Genomic DNA, 23,888 nt, shown 5'->3' with positions numbered 1-23,888 from the left:
GAGTTCATTTCCATGAAATTAAAAAAATAAAATAAAAAAGAAGACAAAGAGCAAGTAGTGCAAGTTGTGGGTAGTGGAAATGTAATATTTTTTGAAAAATAGCAATGTCATTGATGGACTCCAGTCTGGCTTTTCAAGCACAACATAGAAAGAAGATAGCTGTTACTAAGGCCTTTAGTGATTTATTTATGATGAGGGATGTGTGTCATTACTGTAGTCTGGTTGCACTGAAGCTCCTTCTGCATCTGACTTGTTGGATTGCCTTGTCTTACTAGACTGACTGGAGCTCTACTACTACAGTACTTTAAGTTTTGTTGAGGAACAGTAACCCACAATAGCTTTGCGCAGGAATGGGAGTAGCCTGCATGATTTACAAGGCAGAGGCCGGTGATGCAATATGCTAATGTGGCATGACTGACATAGAATGCAGACTTGCCAGTGACATCATGCATACATTGCTTCGTGAGTAGTTTACACTGAGCAGTAAGGTTGCAACATTAAATGAGAAAATAACTATGTTTATGAATGTTTTTACGGTTTGTCTCAGGGAACAGATCAGTACAGCAACATTTCTTTTGTGGTGCCATCCCAGTAAAGGGGTAAGGTTGTAATATTAAATGAGAAAATAACTATGTTTATGAATGTTTTGGTGGTTTAGCTCAGGGACCAGATCAGTGCAACAACATTTCTACTGTGGTGCCATGACAGTAAAGGAAATGCTTTCTTATGCAAATACATACCTGCACACATAGCCGGCCTTAGGCATAGGTCAACTAGGCAGCCGCCTAGGGTGCCGCTCTAGCAGGGGCACTTTTTCAGTGTTTATTTGGTGTGGGTAAACCAGGATGGGGGCACCGGGTGGTGTGATGGGTGGTGCCATGGAGCCCTTTTGCCTAGGGCACCAGTTGACCTAAGGCCACTCCTGCCTGCACATTTTCCCAAATGTTTCCATAACTGCACAGTATGAAATAGAGCCATTCACCACTAAATAACAGTTCATGTATCTGACACTGGAAATACTGCCACACACCAATAAATGCTTTTTTATTCTCAATATTTGTGTAAGTTAAATAGATGGCTAAAACCACAAAGTGCTCCAGTGGAGGTTATAGGAATTGGACCAAATCTGGAGTGCAGATTGTTCACAGCCTGTTATCCTACATGTGATGTTACAATGAAATTAAACACATTCTATGGTAGCAGTCTGCATTTTCTCAACAAACATAGCACAAAGTCCAAATGACTTCAGTCTTTCAACATCAGTGTAACAGTGCTCAGTCTTGCCTCAGCAAAAATACTTACTCAGCCCTAATTTTAGCAGATCGCTAAGTTTTGAGTTTCTCTCTACATCAGACATTGACCTTCATCAGAATTTCATCTTTCATCTAAGCCAGTAACTGAAGCATGGCTAGCCAACCAAGTTTTTCATTCATCCAGATGCCAAATACATAACCTGATTCACTGTTGTTTATTTTTATCAGAATGTTCCCTACCACTCAGGACAATACCTAAAACCATACCAAACTGTCAAGCCTTTCAGACATAAATTAAGTGTATGATGTGTCATACTAATTATTTCTCACAAATGCAATAATTTCCGCCTGTTACACAGCTGTTATGGCCATTTTCCAATACTGTGCCATTTACATATGCATCATACATTGACAGCAAGTGTGAAAAAAGAGTTTGTTTTTTTTTCAATCCAGCGCCTCCTTCTAACACTATCACCGCATTTACAGTGAGAACATTTACAGCATGTATTCCTTGGGATACTATGTTACTTTACTGAGTGTGATGATATACTTACACATTGTCAGACCACAACAACCCTGTTTTTACAGATATATAACGGCCGCAGAAAATAACGGCTATGAACTAAAGAGGTTTACAGTGCACTAAGGGGAACACACACACACACAGGAGAAGCAAAACCACAAATAAAGAGTCATATGAAAAAAAAAAAAAAAAAAAAAAATGGACTCAGATTCCAGCACAGTCATTTGTGCTTTAATCCTCCATAACATGGTGTTGAATAAATCCAGACCCTGAGCTTCACACACAGCTCAGTCCGCTTAACTACAACTTGGACTCTTGTTACTTATTATGATTTGGTTTCAGGTTTCGCATGAACATTTACTCAAACAGTACAATAGCCAGCCCATTTTTTTTTTGAGTGTATTATGGTAAGCTGTGTAAGGTTACTTCCATTTCGGTTGCTTCATAATACTGGCTGCAATGTGAATACATGAGTGTAACGACTGCAATCCATTACTGAGATTTCTTTGACATTACTAAACTTCAATGACATTCTCGATGCAAGTTAAGGCTGCATTTTGCCATTTATTTTGTATTTCCGAATACCATATGAACGTTTCCAAATGTTATTTAGTTGATGTGCCAGCTTCTGCATGATATGAATATTCATGAAGCCAACAAGGAAGAATGAATAATTATTTGGGAATGCTTAGCGATGTTGCCCTAATCCTGTAATCCTGGGTATCAGGCAGGGCTGGGGCGGGGCTTGCTACTGTGCATCTGGTGTGTTACTGATCCTCAACAAAACCATATCTTGCTTGTAGTCTTGTCCTCTGGATAAACAAGGAGTAGTCTTGGGAGTTAATTCAATGGCCTCTTACTCCCTCAGCTGAGGTGTTGTGCAGTGTTCCAGACACAGCCTTCTATTTTTCACCATGTACATAGTCTGTTTGAAAGACTCCATTTCAGTGATAGGTTTGCAATATCATAGCTTTGTTGAAGACATGCAACTATATCTTTCTTTCCATGAAAAGTATATATGAGTTGTAAATGATTTAGCCAATGACTTGGAATACATCAGCATCTCCAAGATGGTTGTTATGGTCATTTGCTCTATTTTTTTAGCATTCTTTATTGTCAGTTTTTCTCCCAGTATCATGTATAGTGGAGGAAAACTGCAGTTCATGGCAAAGGTGTGTGATTTGGAGATGACCAACAATGAGAATCTGACATTAAGTGACCTGATTTCAGCAGTTGTCAAATCCTCTACATTCTGATATAGGAACACTGGGCTAATCAGTTATCTTATACCATCTTCAGATCTCTCTGAAAGCGTCAGTAGCCACCCTCTGGGATTACTGTAGTGTTCTGTCCTTCTCCTTCCAGATGCAGAGCATGGTTGCTTGTAACTTTTACAAAGTTCTGTAGCCTGGCTACTATTTACTAGTTTCAAAATGTCACCACATTATACTGATGTCATCCAGAAAGTTCCAATTATTGTGTACCTAGTTCTACATGACCTGGTTTTCCCCAATCTGCAGGTTCTGTTTCACTGGTACAGGCTCATAGGTGTTTACTAGGCTACTGACCACAAGTGCCTTTTTAAGCCTAGCCCCACAGCACAAATCTCTGACAACTTTTGATACCCACAGGGGCTCGGGAGGAGAAACATTTAAAGCAGGAGCATGGGAGATGAACCATTTACACGCTGCATGGGTCCATTAGAGATAAATGTGCCAAACTGGCTCAAGGACAGAACCCACATGGTTAGAATTGCTGGAGCCATGTCAGACTCCAAACCAGTTACAAGCGGTGTCCCACAAGGCTCAGTCCTGGTACCTCTCTTGTTCGGTATATATTTCTCGGAGGTACAGGCCAACACGGAAGGACTGTGGCTGACCAAGTTCACAGATGACTGCAAACTGGGCGCCATAATTGACTCTCCAGCCGACACAAGCATCCTCCAAAAGGGTCTCATAGAAACAGACAACTGGTGCCAGAGCCATGGCCTCAAGCTAAATGCCAAAAAGTGTATAGTCATCCTCTTTGGCAAAAACAAAGTGCCCACAAATTACCACATAGGTGGTAATCCATTAAGTACAGAAGAAGTAATTAGGGACCTGGGGACTCAAGTTGATAGCAATCTTTCATTTGACAACCACGTGGCCAAAGTGGTTAGAAAAACATTTTATACAGCCCACCTAATCATGAAGGGATTCACATCTAGATCAGGGGAGGTCATCGTGCCTCTTTACTCATCCCTCATCAGGCCCATAATTGAGTACAATGCCCCTTTTGGGATGTACCTTACCAGACACCTGCAGCAACTGGAAAGACCCCAAAAGTACCTCACCAAGAGGATCAAAGGGCTCAAACAGATGCCATATGCTGCCCGGTTAAAGAAACTCCAGCTCTACTCAGTGGCATACCACCTGTTCAGAGGCGATCTGTGCCTGACGTATAAAGCCATTTCCAACCCGGAATTAATGGACATGCTGCACCTAAGAAAATCCAAATCCCATCGAGCTACGTGCTCGAGAGACTTGAACCTCAGCACTGAAATAAATAGGACATGCTGGAGGGACAGATTCATAACCCAGAGGCTCCCTTCACTCTGGAATAAAATCTCAGTCCAGGTTAGGCAGAGTCCCTCATTGACTCTCTTCAAGAGGAATCTTGATGAGTGGATGGGAGATCGTAGGTTTACCCCGGGTATCACTTCTGTGTCACTGTTAGACAGAGGCACAGTATACTAACCTCAAAAAAGGGCATAGCAAAATAAATTTAAAATGGGTGGCGAAAGCCAAACACATTCTGGCTAGGCTTATAAATGCCCTAGGGCAGATAGCCTAGTATGAACCTATGAACCTATGAACCAAGGATGAATTTCTTGTTCCCCATCAAATCGCCCAAGTTATACTTGAATTAGGTTAGGGAGGAACTCTTCTTCTCCTGGATGGGGAACCTTTTCCAGAGAAGGGGTAGTCTCTGGGATACATACCTGTCTCTCCAGCAGGTCCTATTTATTTCACAGGCAAGGTTTAAGTCTTTAGAACTGGTAATTCTGGTGTTGTTTGTTTGCAGGTATGTAGGAGGTCCATCAGAGTGGGGTCTGGCAATGTCTTGTATGCCAGGCATCGAACTACCCGCAACAGCTTGCAGGAGACAGAATACAGGGATAGGACCTTGAGGTGGCCTGCATACTACATGTTACTTATGCCCTGTATTCTTTTACTGAGAAACCTCTGTGGATGTTTCAGTTCTTGGATATGCCTAATTAGTTACATACCAAAAGGGGCATTGTACTCAATGATAGGTCTGATGAATGTGGAATACAGTGGAAAAATGACTTCCTTGGACGTAGATGCCATACCTTTGTTTATAAATAGCATAACAAAAATGACTACTGCAGACACATGATGATCAAAGGCTTGAATACTGTCTATGTGTGCCACCAAGTCCCTGACTAATGCATCATATCTTAGGTGTGTGTTGTCAATATGATAGTTACCAGGGGTGGATAACTTCCCAAAGGATGCTATTGTGCATTTCTTGTCATTTAGTTTTAGTCCATGGCTCTGGCAACAGTTGTTTGTCTATGTCAGCTCTTCCTGGAGAACATTTGTGTTGGTGGGCAATTCAATGACAGCTCCTGATTTGCAATCATCTGCATATTTAGTCAGCCAGGGTCCATTGACATTGGCCTTGACTTCAGAGAAGTAAATGCCAAAAAGGAAGTTAGAGCTGAATTTGTCAGCCAGTATGTTTGCTATATCTTCTGGCTCAGTATAGGTGGCTCCACTTCAATGAGCTCTGCACAAAATTGTGTTTTGCCTTTCAGGTTGTGGACATAGCTGAAGAATGCCTTGAGGTTATGCGTGGCCTGGGAGGCCAAATTTATCCCAACTTTGGCTTTGGTAGACTTTATTTCTCCTCTGAGTTGTTTGTTTAGTTTGATGACAAGCTGGTCTGATCCCCTCTGTAATGCTATTCAGACATTGCCGATGGTTATCAATGGTTTAAATCCTCTGGGATTCGGGCATTTTCTTACAGGAGCTATATACTTGTGAACCTTAGCACTAGGCTAGCAGAGACAGTCAACAACATAGGCCAGCACTAAACATTCCTTGAAATTTTATTCAGTTTATCTAATGATTGCTGCTACTGATTTGTCGACTTTTTTCCTCCTTCAGAAAATATTGTTATTCTGTTAACCTTAATTTCATCTAATTTATTTAAATGATCTATTTGTTTATTTATTTTAAACTACTGTTTTTATTATTATCTGTGTTTTATTTGTGTGGTACTGGGGCTCAAACTATTAAACAATTATGTTCACCTTGAAGCAGAAGAAAAATGAACAGATAGCAACTTTGCCTGTACATGGGGTGAAGGCCAATTTGCCCGATGTTTGCTGGATAATCATGATTTAAGAAAATCAGACTGAAATTGGAGTTGACATTCATAATCTAGGAAATGGAAAAGATAAACTTTATTAAAGAAACATATAGATGTTTTTGAATGGAAAGTTGAACACAGAAACATGGAAAGATGACAAGCTGAATACTAGACCTGGCTGTTAAACATAATGTCTGAAGGCCCGACTTCTTTGCTATACCATTAGTCCTAAAGGAGAACTAAACACAGACACCTTTGGTCAAATTTGATGTTTTGGAACTAGCTAGTCATAGTGAATTAGCCATACCCATAATTCCAGCTACGCAGACAGCTTTTCAAGAGCTGTAGAAATTTCCAAAAAATAATTAGTTCAGTATTGTGTGCAGAACAATATCTATTGCCATGTATAAACTTGTTTGCAGGTTTAGTTGAAAGAGAAAACAATTAGTAAGACTTAATTGAGCCATTGTTACTTACAGATACATTTTGACAAAAACTTTTCAACAGTTATTGATAACAGTAATTCAGAAGGGACTTGATCAATATTCCAGTCTATCATTTGTCATTACTTCAGATACAGCATTTCTTTAAGACAGCTATGGATCAAATTTTGTACAGCTTGGTACAGTATTACCTGAATGATATTTTGGTCACAGGTAAGAGTGAAAAAGATCATCTGAAGAGCTTAGTTGTAGCTTTCTAGATGCTAGAAGTGAAATTCACAAACCTTCTTTGGAATATTCAAGGCATATGATTATATTTCTAGGCCATATCAAAGATAAGGGCCATTATGGAGGTCCCACCACCTTAAAAAGTAAATCAAGTTCATTTGCTCTTAGGGCTGCTTATTCCTGTAGAAGGAAAATTTCCAGTCTCCAAATAAATGATCCAATGATGAAAAAATTCTCTGTCCACAAACCTATCAAATCTGCTGGGCATAGGCTGTACTCATACCATGTTGCTAAGGTTGGGAACTCCTTACCTGTATCCATCAGTTTAATACCCTCCCTCTAATCCTCTAAAACCATTCTGAAAGACTTTCTAGCCAAAATCTGGCTCTGTTCTTGCTCAACCCAGGATAACCTATATAGCTAAATATGAACAAGAACCTACTCATAGTTTACATCCCTGTACTCTCCCCTTTTCACTCACTTCAATCAATTTCTGTCTCCTGACTCTTTTTCCAAATATGCCATAACCCTGTTTTTCTCTCACTTCATACTGCAAATCCTGTTTGGATTATACAAGCGTACCTTTAATTTCTCCATAAGCATGCTACAATTTCACTAAATATTAAATTATTATCATATAAGTTGTATCTTCCTAACCAGTGTTTTTGCTTTATGTCTACTATACATGATAGAAATTTCAGAAACCCGAAACCCATATGGCCAAGACCATATGTTCAACTTTTGAAATTTCGAACATGTAAAAAAAAAAAAAAAAAAAAAAAAACAAAACAAAAACTTACATGTTGCTGCACCCCCACGCCCCCTGCAATTTAAATATACCAACTCCTAGATCACACTACAGCGGAAGATGGGAATCTTCCCATTCTGCATTATACGGAGTTGCCTGTGTCAGCTTTCTGAAATTTTGATCATGTGTAGGGGACCCATATATATATATATATATATTACATTTGGTAAAGTCCGGCTGGGCAAGTAGCCCGTTTTCAGGGGAGACCTGGGGAAATAAGCTCCATAACAATAGTACAAAAAAATTACAAACATTTTTAAAATGATTTACAAACAATATACAAAAAAGTTTGACTGTTGCCAACAATCACAATTTACAAATAAGTGTATGTAAAACAGAAAACATTACATTTATTAACCATTATTACAGACAGTAATATGAAACTCATAACATATATAACTAAAAACCATTGTGGCATTTTCATTTGGAAGAAGTAAGACAAGAAGATAGCAGAATAGAAAACATTTGATCGAAGGCATGAGAAACTAGCCAGGAGTATTATAGGAGCATAGTCATTGTTGAGTAAGTTTTTTGAAGCTATAACGATTGGTGTTTTTTTAAGATATTCTGGGGTAATAGGTTCCAATGTTTGGCTACTTTGGAGGAAAAGAGAGAGTCACAAAGTAATTATGGGACTTTGTAACCTTGAGTATAAGTTTATCGGATGATCCAAGTGTCCTGGGGTTGGTATTTAGTTGCACTATGTTGGAGAGTGCAGGGCAGTTTTCAAGTTTGTGGATAATAGATTGGGAAGTGGTGAGTTGATTGAGCAATAACAGATTGGGAAATTCAAGCCAGTGTAATTTTTGAAGAGCAAGGCAATGATGGGACCTGTTGGGTACATTAGCAGCAAATGTTGCTATTTTGTTATAGCAGGAATCAAGTAGATATAAATCAGACTTGTGCAGGTTAGCAAAAAGTTGAGAAGAGTAGATAGGAGGTGGGAACTGACTCTGGCTAGTCTGGAATTTTGAGTAAGGTAAGGTTTGGACCTATACAGAGTGCCAAGTTTGATGTGAACTTTCTTTATTGTGAGTGATATGTGTTTATTAAATGTTAGGTTGTTATCTTTCGTGACACCAAGTAGTTTTGTTTGGTTAACTGGTTCTATTATAGTTCCATTAGTGGAGTAGATGAGAGAGGAGGTGGTTTTGCTTTGGATTTCCTGTTGGAGAAGATCATTAATTTTGTTTTGTTTGGGTTTAGGATGAGTTGAAATTCATTTAGGTAATTTTCAATATCTAGAAATGACTTTTGCAGTTTATCTTGGAGTTTTTGGGGTGTGGGAGCACAGCAAATAAGAGTAGTGTCGTCAGCATATTGAATAATAGAAGCAGCTGTAGTGGTAGTGTTTAGACTACTTGTGAATATAATAAAAAGGAGAGGGTCAAGGATGGAACCTTGAGGAACCCCAATGAAAACTAGAAGGAGTGTGGAGAGTTTATTATCCCATTTAGTTGCCTATTGTCAATTAGTAAGGAAGCTAAAGAACCAGTTGAGAGCTATAGAGTTGAGGTTGAAGGAGGCTAGAGTATTGAGTAGTAGTTGGTGGGATACCAAATAAAAAGGTTTGGACATATCAAGGAATACAGTAGAAACTAATTGTCCATTGTTTTCGAGGAGGTTGATGTAGTTAGTGAAACTTATGAGGGCTGTGGAGTTACTGTGTTTTGGGTGGAAGCCGTGTTGTGAACTAGATAAGAGGTTATTTGTAGTGAGGTGGTCTAGGAGCTGCTTATGGATACATTTCTCTAAGATTTGGGCTAGGGGTGAGAGAATGGCAATGGGCCAACAATTAGAGAGATCTTTAGATGGGCCTCCATTGTAGAGAGGGATGATATGGGATATTTTCTGCAGTATGGGGACATATTGTTCTGTGATGGAATGATTGATTAGGAGAGAGATTGGATAGGAGATGGAGCTTGCAGCAGTTTTTAAGAAGTCATTAGGGAGTTGGTCAGCTGCTAGACAGGTAGGTTTTAGCTTTGATAGGATTTTTTTGATATAAGAGGTTTGTATGGGTTTAAAAGAGAAGTAGCTGGGTTTACAGTTAGTAGAGATAGGCACTGTAAAGTGTTGGTTAGATTTGTTGTTGTTTTAAAGTAAGGTGACAGTTGTGATGAAATGAGAGTTAAATTGGGATGCTATACATTCAGTGCTATTTGTTGTAGATGGTGCTGGGGTACAGGATTTGACCAGTTTGAAGAGATAGTTAAGGTTTTGCCAAAATTATTGTCGGTTATGTGTTTTTGCTGACAAGCTAGAAAATAAGATCCTTTTTTATCAGATAATATTTGCTTCTTAGTCAGGGTTCTTAGCTGTCTGTAAGAGGTGTGGTTTTCTGAGGTTTTGGAGGTTTGATAAGCAGTCCAGGCTCTATCCTTAAGAGATTTAGCATCTTTGGTTATCCAAGGTAGGTTTTTGGCTTTGGAGCAAATTTTTCTTGTTGGAGCGAGGTTATTAAGGATGTTGAGGAAGATATCATTAAAATATTGTACAGCTTGGTCTAGGTGGAGTGATTTTAAAGGTGACCAGTTGCAGTTTTAAAGAAGGGAATTTAAGATGGTAGGGGAAAAATTTATTTTGTTGCGTATGTGTTTGATAATGCCATTACAGGGGGAGTGAATGCATTTCCTTAGAAGAAAGGTAGGGGAGTGATCACTGAGAGAATCAGAGAGGCACCCAGCCTGGTGGGCAAAGTTGGGCGTATTGGTTAGTATCCAGTCTAGAATAGATTCTTTCTTGGTGTGTTTATTGATTCTAGTGGGGAAGTTTATAGTTTGGGTGAAATTAAATAAATTGATAAAATTAGAGGGGTTGTCAGATGAGCAGGATAGCCAGTCCAAGTTGAAATCACCTACCACTATAGTTTCATGGTTGAAAGTAGAGGATGCCCAAGATAGAAGACTTTCAATGGTAGGTAGATTATTTCCTGGTGGTAGGTAGGTGGCAATAATTATGATGGTTTTATGTGGATTTACTTCAAATCAGGTAGTTAGAATTTCTGCTTCTGATAGATCTGGGGGAGTACAGTTAGTTTTTAAATTCTGAGGAAATTTGTATACATGATGGCAGTGCCTCCATCACGCTTGTTCAGTCTATCTTGTCTAATAACATTATAACCCCTAGTAAGTATTTCTTCATCTTTAATGTGGGGTTTTAGCCATGTCTCTGTAATAATTATTATATCAGGACTGTAGGTAGTTAGGGCTGCATGAAATTCACTAGTTTTTTTGTGATACTTCTGAGGTTAAAATTAGTTATAAGTAAGTCTGATTTGGATTTTTTTAGAGGAAGAAGGTAGAGGGCAATATTAGCAGGTGTGGTGTTGGTTATTAGGTGGGATGGGAGTAGCTGTGTGGGTCCTGGGTTAGGATGTATGTCAGCTTGGAGTTTGATTTATGTTAGTGAGTGTCGAAGGAGAGAGAGTTTGAACTTGGATATTAGTTGATGAAAAAAATCTGGATAGGAAGGAGGGTTGGAGGTATGGACATATTTATAGTGGAAGAGCAATATGCTCAAGTTAGTGTAGAGGTTAGAACAGATGTGAAAATGGATATTTGGTTTTGTATGGTATGTAATAGTGGGGAGTGTAGGAGAGGGGTAGTGTGTTATGTTTGATGTAATGAAGGAAGAGGAGTGGGAGGCTAGGTAGAGGGTAATGAGTTGGAGAGAGTTGCTCAAAAGAATGGTGATAACTGACACAGTGAAATGGTATGGCAATAGCAGAAAAATATGGGTGGGTTGGTGTCTGCAGTTTAGCAGAAAGAGAAAATATACTGATAAAGTGATGGGGTGACAGTGTTGTATGAGGGATGAAAATAATGTTAGTGAGGTGGGGGGGGATGAAAAAAAATGATTGTGGGTGTGCTGGATGAGGTAGCTGCAAGTTATAGGACAATGAGCTAGAAAGGTGTGGTTTAGCTTAATAAGTGTAAGAAAAGTGGGAGTAAGTGGGAATGGGGGTGGGGTAGAGTAGGGGAGCGGAGTGAGCCTGAGTGAAGCGGGGGCGAATGTAGCAGGTTGAGCCAAGCCCAGAGGCAAGTACAGTCCCGAAACAATCAGTAAAAGTCTAATAGAAAAAGGCTATGTACTGTTAATATTAAGAAAAAAAAGAGGTTTCATTGCGTAGTACTATCAGGTAAGAAATGTCTTAAAGCAGGCTGATTAGTCCAGCATTTAACAGACATAAGTTTGTTGAAAACTAATAGATCTTTTTAAGAATGGGGGGAATCGTTGCCAAGCTGCTTCCCAGTGTACCAGCTCGCTAGAAAGTAGATAAAGCCTTAAATAAGTATATTTTGAGTCTTAACAAACTAAGCCAACATACTTATATACATATATATGTATATATATATATATATATATATATATATATATATATATATATATATCTCAGGAAATGGGAATTTTCCCCATCCCTGGAAATTGTGTGAATTTGCACATCCACCATTTGGTTAGTCAACCAAATGTGGTTGACTAAACAGATGCCTACCAAACACAACAATGACAAAAGGAGTGCGTGAATATATCTGTCGGTCTGTATATAGATATATATATATATATATATATATATATATATATAAATATGTATGTATTCATATGCATAGACATATAAATATATACTGCATTCTCTTTACATCTAGTAATATAAGCAGCACTACTTATCTGAGTAGAATTCCTGTCACCAAAAAACAAATCTTAATAAAATGGCCTGTCTTATGAAGGAACCAGGTACCAGAATATTGCAACTATAATATTTACAGCAGATTCATTAAAAAGTACTCCTTACTATCTAGTCTAAACAACATTTAATTTAATCAGTGTGATTATACCATTTGAGAAAATGAGACACAATAGACACTGTCTTAGCCATTCACTTATTTCTTAATTTACCTGCTTCTGAAGAGGTTGTTGTCATAATACTTGCATTCGGTCCTCTTGCCACACTTCATTCCCCAGTGGATACAGGTAGTATCGATAGTGCTACCATACAATACAGGGCCAGGCATCCATGCTGAAAGAGAATATATACACATATTAATATACAAGCAAATCCAGCTGAACTAGAGCAGTGGATGGTGAGTTCAGCTCTGCATAAATCATCTGTTTCTATTTATATCACGTTACACCCTCAACACACAGGAAGCAGCTTTTCCTTCAGTGATTTTTACATGTGAGCTTGCTCTCTCTGGTCCAGTCCAGCCTTCACCTCAGCACACATTTAGGACTCTGCACCAATGAATTTATATTTCTCAGGTGATGTATCTTACCAGTTTTATCAATTCTTGGCTAGTACCTCACACTTCCATGACTCACCAAACTTTGCATTTTCTCTGCTACCTATTATAAATAACTCCTGTTGTCTCTTAATAGTCCTGAGAATTCTCACCCTGTGTTTGCTTCAACAATACTGTCCTAGTAGTTACTCAGTGTATGTTCCAGCTCTTCCCTCAGATTAAATTGAAATTCAGTGACTACTTCAGTCTTTCAGACCTGTACAAAAGACACGACTGCCAGTATCCTACACAGTTGTCCATTCCATATTCTCCTACCAGTGGTCTTTTTCTTCACTGTTCATGATGAGCCTGTTTCCAAGTAGCCTATCTTTTGACTTTCACAACAATTTTATTGCTTTTTTGTGAATTTGGGTGCATATTCAGTGCCATTCTGCAGCACTGGAAAAAATAATAGTAAAATAATACTTGTGAAAATTGAAATCTTAATTAGAAGCTACTACATAGTAGAAACAGTTACAGAGATGTGATGATGCAGTGAAAACAGGCATCGGTAGATGTCCAGCACATTTTTTATACTTTATGGTTCACTGAAGTATTTAATGAAATATAACAGTGAAATGGGGTACAGGCCAGAAAGGGGTCAGAATTACTGTTTTCTGAGTCGCTAACTGCACTGGTATGCTTTGGAGAGGATATATTTAGTGTTTAACTAACTACTGCCTGTATAGCTATAGTCCCATTTGTTTACAGTGATTTGCATTGCAGCTTCTAGATATGTTTCGTATTCTAAATACAGAACAGACTAGGCTTACATGATTGCTTACACTTAGACTAGCATTTCTTTTATAAAAGCGTACCTTTATTAACGATGATAAGTCAGTTCTGACTGGCTGAAATAGCATGCATAAAGCTGTTAGTGACTGAATATTGGGCTACCAGTTTTAGGCATTATCACAGATTTTGAAGCTTCAGTGGTAAATTACTTTATCTGTTGTAAATTAAACCTTTTCTTAGTCATTTAAGGAAACTACATCTGGTCTTACTTATGAGTAAAGACACTAATATTAATGAACAAGTGCCTATTCTTCTGTTAACCACAGGGTGCCTTCCAAGAGATGAATCTGTACTGCTTAACTCTGTTGCAAGTAATTTTCAAAGGTAGTAATAGGTCAGGTGTCATATAGGCAAACACCAGCTTTTGACAGAAATACTTTTAGTCAGAAAAAGTGTTCAGACTAAATTACTTTTCATTTTTTATTATAGTTAAAGTTGAAAAGTCTGTTTCTAGAAAGTTATCACATAGCCTGCATTCAATAGGTTCCAGACAAGAACATTTCAGTGATGAAAAACGGGATCAAACAGAGAAGTATGGATGTTTGCATTTTCTTCAGAGAAAGTAGTCAGATACAAAAGCCATGAGAAATATAAGTAGATATTATAAGACAGTGTTAGAGACAGTTTTGCTAATGCCACTGGGTAATGACTTAACAATTCCCAGTGCTCTGATGTTAAAACAATGTGCCTGTCACTCACATTGCCCGAATGGGTGAGTAAACTTATTACTTGTCCCACAAGTAACTTCTCATTGTTGGATGTTTCTATTTCCTTAAAATATTTATGACTTTGGTTAAAAGGGTGGTGGTCTTCTGGGGGAAATGTCTGACTTTCTGTTTTGTGGGTATATATATCAAGGAGTTCCACAGTCAACCAGATATAATCAACTCGTTAGCTCAGAGGTAACTATGAATCAATGATTTGTGTGTGTTGGTGTGGGGTTCCTTTCCAAAGAAATCACTGTATAACAACCCCTTACTAGAGCTTCACAGAGAATTCAACATTTTGACAGTGAATTTCTAGAAATACATGACAAAGAAGGGAAATACTTTGTTCTCCCTAAATGTTTTTTTATCAAAATTGTGTATTTGTAACTCCAAGAACATTTTGAACTTTTCTAACACAATTGTTTTCGATCACACAGCGAAACAAATGTTTCAGATGTTAATTAATAGAACATATCAATTGAAAAATATTAAGATGGTGATTTATGTGCAGAAATTGTCATTGAAAATGGATAATTTTGTTTTCAGAAGAGAATTTCTACAGGAAAATTGCTGTAAAAACATAAAATTCAAAGAAATAAAAAATGACTGAACAACAGGGACAAAAGATAAAAGACACTGAAACAGCTGCCTCAGGTATGGAGAGAGGAAGAAATTTAAAGTGTATTGGTCATGTTCTGAAGTAAGGACAAGTAACAATTCTCTAAAGCTGGACATAAACTTCTTATCAAATATTATACTAAATTATACAGTTTTGATGCAAAAATTGTAGCAATTTTGCATTTCATTTTGTTCAGAAGGACTGCCTCTATTTTTTTTTTCTCAGTGATGAAAATCCCTGTCATGACATCATGAAAGACTGAGCCTACAATGCTTCACTACCAAAATTAATGTATAGGGTCTATATTACAACATTGAAGTATTACTACTTCAAATGTTCTAATATCGAACCCTTTGCATCGAACGCTGAAAATAGTGAAGCTGCAGAATATCGAATACTTTCCTTGGGAAAGTATTCAGTGGGGTGTTTCTGCAGCTTCTCTATTTCCTCGACAGTGGAGTGAAGGTTACGGACCGGGTTAAGTTAAGTGTGCAAACAAAGGTGAGTGTGCGATAGGGACCTTAGGGTTAGGGAGCAGGAAAGGTGAGTGTGCGATAGGGACTTTAGGGTTAGGGAGCAGGTAAGTTGAGTGTGTGATAGGGACTTTAGGGTTAGGGAGCGGGTAAGGTGAGTGCGCGGTAGTTACTGACCTTAGGGTTAGGGTTGGGTTAAGGTAAACGAATAGCTAGTAGTGTATGTATGGTTTAGTGTAGGGTTTTGTGAAGTGTATGTGTGTGGATTATGTATTTTGGTGTGCTTATGTTGTGTGCAAGTTTGTTAGAACAGCAAAATATTTCCCTGGGAAAAAATTTGCTGTTCTGAGTGTTCGATATTATGGTGTTTCGAGTGAAATGGTTCGATATTAGAACATTCGATGTAGTAATACTTCAATGTTCTGATATAGACCAACTGTATACACTGCTGTATTTCCATGCTAAATGTATCAGTAGTATTTTTTACCCCCTAGAAAGACAGGTTGTTAACTAATTCTTGCAGATGGAACATCTCATGTTGAAAATTACCACATCAGATAATGTAGTACTGCAATCACAATGCTAATAAGAAGCTGTAACTCTAAACAGGTATGTTGTTTGTTTTGTTTTTTTCTCATCCATAATGCAAGTAGTTGTATGTAAATCACTATTTAGTGTCTACCATGATGTCATTTTCTGGGTGTGATTACAGAGAAAAACTGAGTAAACAGTGAGATTGAAAACTCAAATAGTACAGTATAATCTTCATTTTTTTGTAAAATTACATCGAACTTTACCATCAGAAGTAGATTGGAAAATAAAATTAACTGTAGGAACCCACAGATCTTTGTAAAAAATGCTTACAAACCCAACAGCCCCTTCAAGGTTTGTGATCATGAAATATATTTCACAAAAGGATAAAGAACACATTTTATGAACTGCACAGTCTAATCTTCCTACACAGGTGGGCCATGAGATTATACAATTTGACAATGACTTTTCCAATATGACAATAGAAAAGAGGAAAATATTTAAAAAGTATAGTATAACATCAAGCATTCAGTATCCAGAGGTAGGGAAGAAACTAGAGATGAGGAAAGATTCCAACGGCGCTTTCTTAGACTTGGAGGAAGCAGATGACAAAGTCATAAGAAAGAACATTTTGACAGTCTTGCAATGGTTCAAAGTCACACAAAACACTGGTAGAATTAATGTAGGCTATGTATAAGGACCAAATTACACAAATTCAGACAGAGTTCAGACTTGCAGAGGTGTTCCAAGTAGCAATGGAGTCTTATTAGGGTTCACCTCTGAGCCCACTTCTGTTCATACTGCATTATCAAATAGGCTGGGGGATACAGATTATCAAAGCTGCTGTGTGCAGACAATGTATTACAAGCAAGCTCTGAACAGGAACTTCAGGAAATGTTAGGGAAGTGGAATGCAAATCTTAAAGAACATGGGATGAAATTGAGTTACAGACAAGAGAATTATTGTGGAAGCAAATGGGAAAAAATCATTGAGGCTGAAAATTAAGATAGAAGGGAAGAGTTTAGCAGCTTCAAGTTTCTGGAAGGAAATGAGGAAAATAGAAGTCTGAAAAAGGAGGTCAAAGGTGAATTCAGGTGGGCTGCAGCCAATTGGCACACAGTGTCAGGGCGGTGGATGACAGAATAATTCCAAAGAAGATGATAACAAAGGTGTACAAAACAGTAATGATACCAGTGTTTCTGTATGGCACACAGACCTGGGCAGTGAAGACAGAGCAGTTGAGGAAGCCACAGACAATGAATGTGCGTAAGATAAGTGGTAGGATACAAAATGTGAGACAGATGTAGACATGATGACATCAGAGTAGAAGACAAAGCATCTCCAATTGCAGAGAAGATTAAAGAGAACAGATTACAGTATCATGGGCACATGTAGAGGAAAAGGTGACATTGATTAAACAAGGAAGATTTAGAAAAGGCAGGAGGGAGGCAAACAAAAATGAGGATGTTCCACAAAGAGGTGGATGGGCTGTGTGAGAGAAGACCTGTGACATTTAGACTACTGGAGAAGTTAGGGCAGTGGCAATGAATCAAGACAGGCAGAGATAGCTGGTGTGACACTCCAACCCCATATAGAAAAATGGGAAAAGGAGGCTGATGATCATGAAGATGATAATGCCACATTCTGTATCCAGCCAGAATAAAGTGGTTCTTTGAAATGACAACATAGCAATAACCAATGACGTGGGTGTAGTATATTGAAGATTTACCCACAGTTGGTGTGGTTTAATGATGAGGGTAAAACCTGAATGAGTAAACAAAGGAAACTGTGGGTAAATCTTCAAAATGCCACACCATGGAGTTAGTTATTGCTATTATACAATGACATTATTTAACAAAAAAATTACTTACTTTTCTTATATAATATTTTTGTATAACAGCACCGTGGTACTCTTCTGCTTTTCCCATGGTATCCTGGGACATTGCTGATGTACTGCACATGTGTAGGGGACATGCATCCCCATGCTTTTGCAGTACACCAGTGCTATGTGAAAGAAGCAAAGGAGAAAGGAATATCTCTATTGCTTTTTTTTTTTTTTTAACTAAAAAAATAAAAGAAACTGGGGGGACTTTTAACATACAGGAGAGATGAGACAGAAAATAAAAGGATAATCAGATCCATTTGTTTAATTTTGCATAACATACCTGATTATCCTTTTATTTTTCTCTGTGCCATCTCTGTCATTCATTTTGGTCTCCATTTTTGTAAGGTTATTTAAAAAAAAAATGAAATAAAATAATTTTTATTGCATATATTAATGGAAAAAAGTCGGGCGCCACGGTGGTGCAGCGGTTAGCTTTGCCACCTCACAGCAAGAGGTTCTCCAGTTCGATCCTCACTGGGGTGCCTTCTGTGCGGAGTCTGCATGCCCTCCCTGTGGTCGTGTGGGTTTCCTCCGGGTGCTCCAGTTTCCTCCCACATCCCAAAGACATGCTGTAGGTAGATTGGACACACCAAACTGGCCCTAGGTGTGAGTGAGTGCATGTATGTGCCTTCTGTGGAAGGTTGGGTGCAGGGCTGGCAACTTGACACTGTAAAACACCACTGCCAATCATGAGCGGACAGTGATCCGCTGTGGCGACCCCTAACCGGGAAAAGCCAAAAGAAGAAGATATTAATGGAAAAAAGTATGGGCAACCGGACTTTTTTCCATTGGTATATGCTCAGATTTACAAAGGGTACGCTGGTTTTGCTGACCAATCAGCATGCTACATTTTGACTACTAATGGCCAGTTATTGAATAATAGTAATGAAGACACTGTTTCATTTACCAAGGCACTTAATATTGTTGTAAATGCTAAAAGAATGAAAAGACTCTGAAAAGACAAGGGGACAGAAAACTCTAGAAGTGTTTCTACTAAGAAAATAAGAGAAAATAAATCAGTTTACTACAACATCTCTATAATTTTTTTACTAAACGTATGAAACATAATTCCATAAAGAAGGAATGTCAGCTATATACTGAAATGAAAGAATATAAGAGAAGTATATAATGATATAAATGGAAAAAAATCAGATATTTTTGGTTATACTATATTTTGTTACTATAATTTTGAACAAGATAAAACTTCAAACACTTTTATATGATGGTAAGCCAGTTCTTTTACTTATTTTGCCAGAAAGTTTTCACTTTAAGAATACCTTTCAGTTACCATAGGGTCATAGGTTCATAGGTGTGCACTAGGCTAGTGGCCCTGGAGCCCTTCCAAGCCTAGCCCATAGAAGTGGCCTGGCATTGTGCCACCCGATGTTAGTTTCCAGTGCCTCTATCAAGTAGAGCCACTGCAGTGATCCCCGGGGTGAACTTTCTATTTCCCATCTACTCATCAAGATTTCTCTTGAAGAGGGCCAGTGAGGTGCTCTGCTTGACATGTATGGGAAGTCTATTCCAGAGCATGGGCGGTCTCTGGGTTATGAACCTGTCTCTCCAGCATGTTCTGTTGATTGTGGTAATGAGGTTGAGGTCTCTGGAGCATGAGGTGCCGAGGGATTTGGATTTCTTTAGATGTAGCATTTCTAACAGAGCTGGGTCAGACATGGCTTTGTAAGTCAAGCAGAGATCGCCTCAGTAGATGATATGAAACAGAGAACAGCTGGAGTTTTTTGAGTTTCTCCTTGCAAGACATGTTTAAGGCCTAGGATCCTTCTTGTGAGGTACTTTTGTGGCCTTTCCAGCTGTCGCATGTGTCTAGTGAGGTACATGACAAATGGGGCATTATACTTGATAATTGGCCTAATGAGGGAAGATTAGAGAGAGATGAGGACCACTTTCTTCCTGGATGCAAAACCCTTGGTAATGAGATGTGCACATAGAAAGACTTTCTGACTACAGTGGCAATGTGGTGGTGGAAGGAGAAGTTGCTGTCAACCTGTGTCCCCAGATCTCTTATAACACCTTCAGTGCTCAGTGGGCTCCCATTGATGTGGTAATTAGTGGGAACTGAGTTTTTCCCAAAGGGGATGACAATGCATTTTCTGGCATTAAGCTTAAGGCCATGATTTCAACACCAGTCGTTGGTCTCAGTGAGGCCTTTCTGTAGGATATCTACATCACTTGGGGAGTTAATAATGGTTCCCATCTTAAAATCATCTGTGACCTTGGTCATCCAGAGTACCTCTGTGTTGGCCTGGACTTCTGAGAAGTAAATGCCAAACAGGAGAGGACCCAGGACCCAGGACCAATCCCTGTGGGACTCCACTCGTGACTGGTCAGCAGTCTGACTTGGAGTCTGCTACTTTCACACTGTAGATTCTATCTGTGAGCCAGTTTGCAACCCACGTAGTGATATAGAGGTTGATTCCTAGTTTGGTGAGTTTACAATAACTCCTGATTGGGGAATGGTATCAAAGGCCTTGGCCAGATCAAGGTAGGCTGTATGAACTGCCTTGCCCTCATCCACAGCTCTGATGACTGACTCAAAGAAGTCAACTAGGTTGAGTAGGCATGATCTACCATAAAACCAAATTGGGTAGGATCTAGAGTTTAGAGGTTTCCTATATCCTTGTTAATTAGGTCCATCATGATGTGCTCCATAGCCTTACATAAAAACTCATCAGGCTAATGGGGCGATAATTCCCAGATGGAGAGGGATGACTGTAGTAGTGTGCCATTCAGTAGGGACAAAGCCTGATGTAAGGCTGTGATTGAACAAGGCACACAGATGTGGGGCCATTTCACTTTGTAATTCACGTAGAACACATCCAGGGATATTGTCGGGTCCCATGAAAGCTGTATTCTTGGCCTTGGAGAATGCAGCTTTAACCTGTGCTGCAGTAATGCTGGGTGCCTGGCATTTCTCCGGTATTGTGATTGGTCCATTGGGGGGAAGGGTAAAGTTGGCACCGAATTTCTCTGCCAGTATGTTGGCAGTATCTGTTGACTCCGTATAGGAAGTAGCACTGTGCAGCAACTCACAGCAAACCGGGGTATTGCTGTGGATATTCTTGATATAACTATAGAAGGCTTTGTGGTTGTTTTTAGTGTCTGCCACAATCTGCCTTCATAGCTGGCTTTAGAGGTTTTGATGACTGATCTCAACTTTTTGTTGAGGCTAATAAGGGAGTTTTTCCAGTCTTCGGACTTCACCTTATTTATTTATTTATTAATTGCAAGGGACCACCAGATCAGCTTCCTTTTTTGGAGGAGAGCATCTTGGTTCTGCTGGGTATGGTTAATTCCATGCATTTATGTACGTGTTCATACAGTGCAATGGTGTATGATTTGGCAGTCATGCATCTATTTTCCATTGACATGGGTGCCATGAAGTTAGCCACCTCTATTTTTAGGAGCCCAAAGTCAGCTTTGAAAAAGTTTTTTATGGTGGTTACCTTTGTGTGGGTGAAATGTGGATTTCCATGGTGATTAGTTTGTGGCCAGATTTAACCAGGGAGGAATTGACTATTGGTGTAGAGCAAGGGTTGCCCATGTTAGTAATAACCAGGTCAAGGATGTTGCTTCCTCTAGAGGTGGTAAGAATGAGCTTGTCCAGGGCATTGGAATTGATGAATTCCAGGAAGCGTTGGGCCAGTGTAATGGTGCATGAGTAGTTTTCCCAGTTGATGGAGAGGTAGTTGAAGTCACCTAGTGTGAGAGTATTGGATTGGACCCTAATAGTTTCCAGGGTGCTTAGGAATGTGGAGTGAGAGTCCTGTGACATGGCTGGGGATCTATAGCAGGCTATGTCCTGAATCGCCATCTTATGCAACATTAGTTGTACCTGAAGTATCTCAGATGTGTTATGCTGGGCTACTTGTCTGGAGGTGTGCGTATCCTTTATGAATATGGACACACCACTCCCTTTGGAGCTTCGGTCCATGTTCTGGATCCAAAAGGTGTGGAATGAGTTATAGCCTGGTAGCACAGGGGTGCTTTCTGCTGCTTTAAACGAGGTCTCCATTACAGCACAAATGTCGATGTTCTCCATTTTGAGGAGTGCTTCAAGCAAGTGCATGTTGAGATTTAGACTTCTAAGGTACACTAGAGAATGTCAGGTGCAAGGAAAATAAGCTGCAACTATGAAAACGTAAAGCTGCTCATTTTATTCGGCTTATGAGATTTAGACTTCTAGCGTTTACCAGCATGACCTTCAGATTGCATTTATTTACAGCTGTTATGGTGGTAATTTGGTCTTTGGAACATCACCTAAAAAAAGCACTATAGGGGTGGCAAGACCCTTAGCCACTGTCTTGAAACCCAGGGGTGATGGATGCAGGCCATCTCTGGCAAAGCATCAAGGTCTGTCAATCATGTCATCCCAAGCAGACAGATACTGGATCCCCTTAGAATGACACCAGAAACTTAGCCAATTATTGAAGTCAGTCATTTTCTGCTTGTACTGTGGTATCATTCTGAGCGATGGTAGGGTGCTGCTCAGGGCTAGGGTCATACCTGCCTGGGCAGACATATGTAGGTTTTGTAAAACTGAATTGGAAACAGTCACACACCTTGTTGCTGGTCGCGACTCAGTAAAGGCAGAGGGACTGTATACTGAAAGGCATAATAATGTGGCGAGACTGTTACATTGGAGATTGTGCAAATATTATGGTATTGAAGTGGCAAGAATCATATAAAATGCTTTAGTTTATATCACATGGGATCACCCAATACCAACAGTTCAAAAGATAGATGCTAGAAAACCAGATATAGTAGTCCAAGAAAAGAAGACAAAAGTAACATTGATCATTTAAATCGACACACCCAGTAACTACAGTGTCTTGCGTACAAAGAGACGCAAAGTCATAAAATACCTGGATCTGCAGGCAGAAATAAGAAAACAGATACCCAGAAAGTTCCAGTAGTAGTAGGAGCAACTGGTCTTATAAAAAAGAATTTACAATCGTATTTAGATATGTTACCAATTCATGTAACACCATACGAATTGCAGAAGGAGTCACTACTGGTCACATTGCAGGTGCTCCGAAGAGCACTTTTGGCTAACATCAAAGAGTGAAACAATACTAATTTCATGAACTTTAATCGTACTTTGACTTAGGAATGGGGTCCATTCCCGTCATGGTATTAGAAACCCAAAAGACTTCAAGAAATTAAAAAAAGAGAAAAACTTTGCTACAAATTTACAAATTTATATATTTATATATATATATATATATATATATATATATATATATATATATATATATATTTATATATATATATATATATATATATATATATATATATATATATATATATATATAAATATATGTATACGGGTATGTGTGTATGCATCTCTGATGGTTGTTAATGCTAGGAGCATTAATAATAAAGATTTTTTTATTAGAAAATTTGCTATGTTCCCACAAGATTGATGTTTTTACAGTTTGTGAAACATGGTTAGAGAACAATGACTGGAAACCAGTTCTGTCAGGGTATAAATGTTTTTACTGTAACAGACATTTTAACAAAAAAATCAGATGAAGGTGTTATGATAGGGAGCAAAGATAGCTATGAGACTTGTGATTATAACATGTTCAGTGATAACACCAATACTATAGACTGTGTAACTGTGACAATAAAGACAATCCCGGAACATATAACAACTGTTGGAGTGTACAGACCACCAAAGTCAAGTGCAGATGACATAAAGGAATTCATACATTTCTTACATGAAACACAGGAGGGAAGAATAATATTAGCTGGGGACTTAAATTTACCAGAAACAGGCTGGAATAATATTTATTCAACAACATTAGTTATGGAATTATTCACAGACTACATTCAGGAACAACAAATGCTTCAGACTGTAAAAACCTACTAGGGGACAATATACTAGACATTGTTTTGTACTCCCAAAGAAATTATGTTACTTCAAGTCAAGTTTTACCACCATTG

General features: G+C 38.8%; 1 protein-coding gene across 1 annotated transcript in view; it reads right to left on the bottom strand.

Annotated features, from left to right (window-relative positions):
* Positions 1-23,888, bottom strand: part of SLCO2B1 (solute carrier organic anion transporter family member 2B1) — a 1,297,574-nt gene that overhangs the window by 10,162 nt on the left and 1,263,524 nt on the right. The window contains exon 14 of the mRNA XM_044072692.1: positions 12,529-12,649. Coding sequence (XP_043928627.1) covers positions 12,529-12,649 — 121 coding nt within the window. The remainder of the gene's footprint in view (positions 1-12,528; positions 12,650-23,888) is intronic.

The sequence above is a fragment of the Protopterus annectens genome, chromosome 5.part0 (assembly GCF_019279795.1).
Source record: "Protopterus annectens isolate FY-2018-M chromosome 5.part0, PAN1.0, whole genome shotgun sequence".
Lineage (NCBI taxonomy): Eukaryota > Metazoa > Chordata > Ceratodontiformes > Protopteridae > Protopterus > Protopterus annectens.
This window is presented reverse-complemented; position numbering and strand designations above follow the sequence as displayed.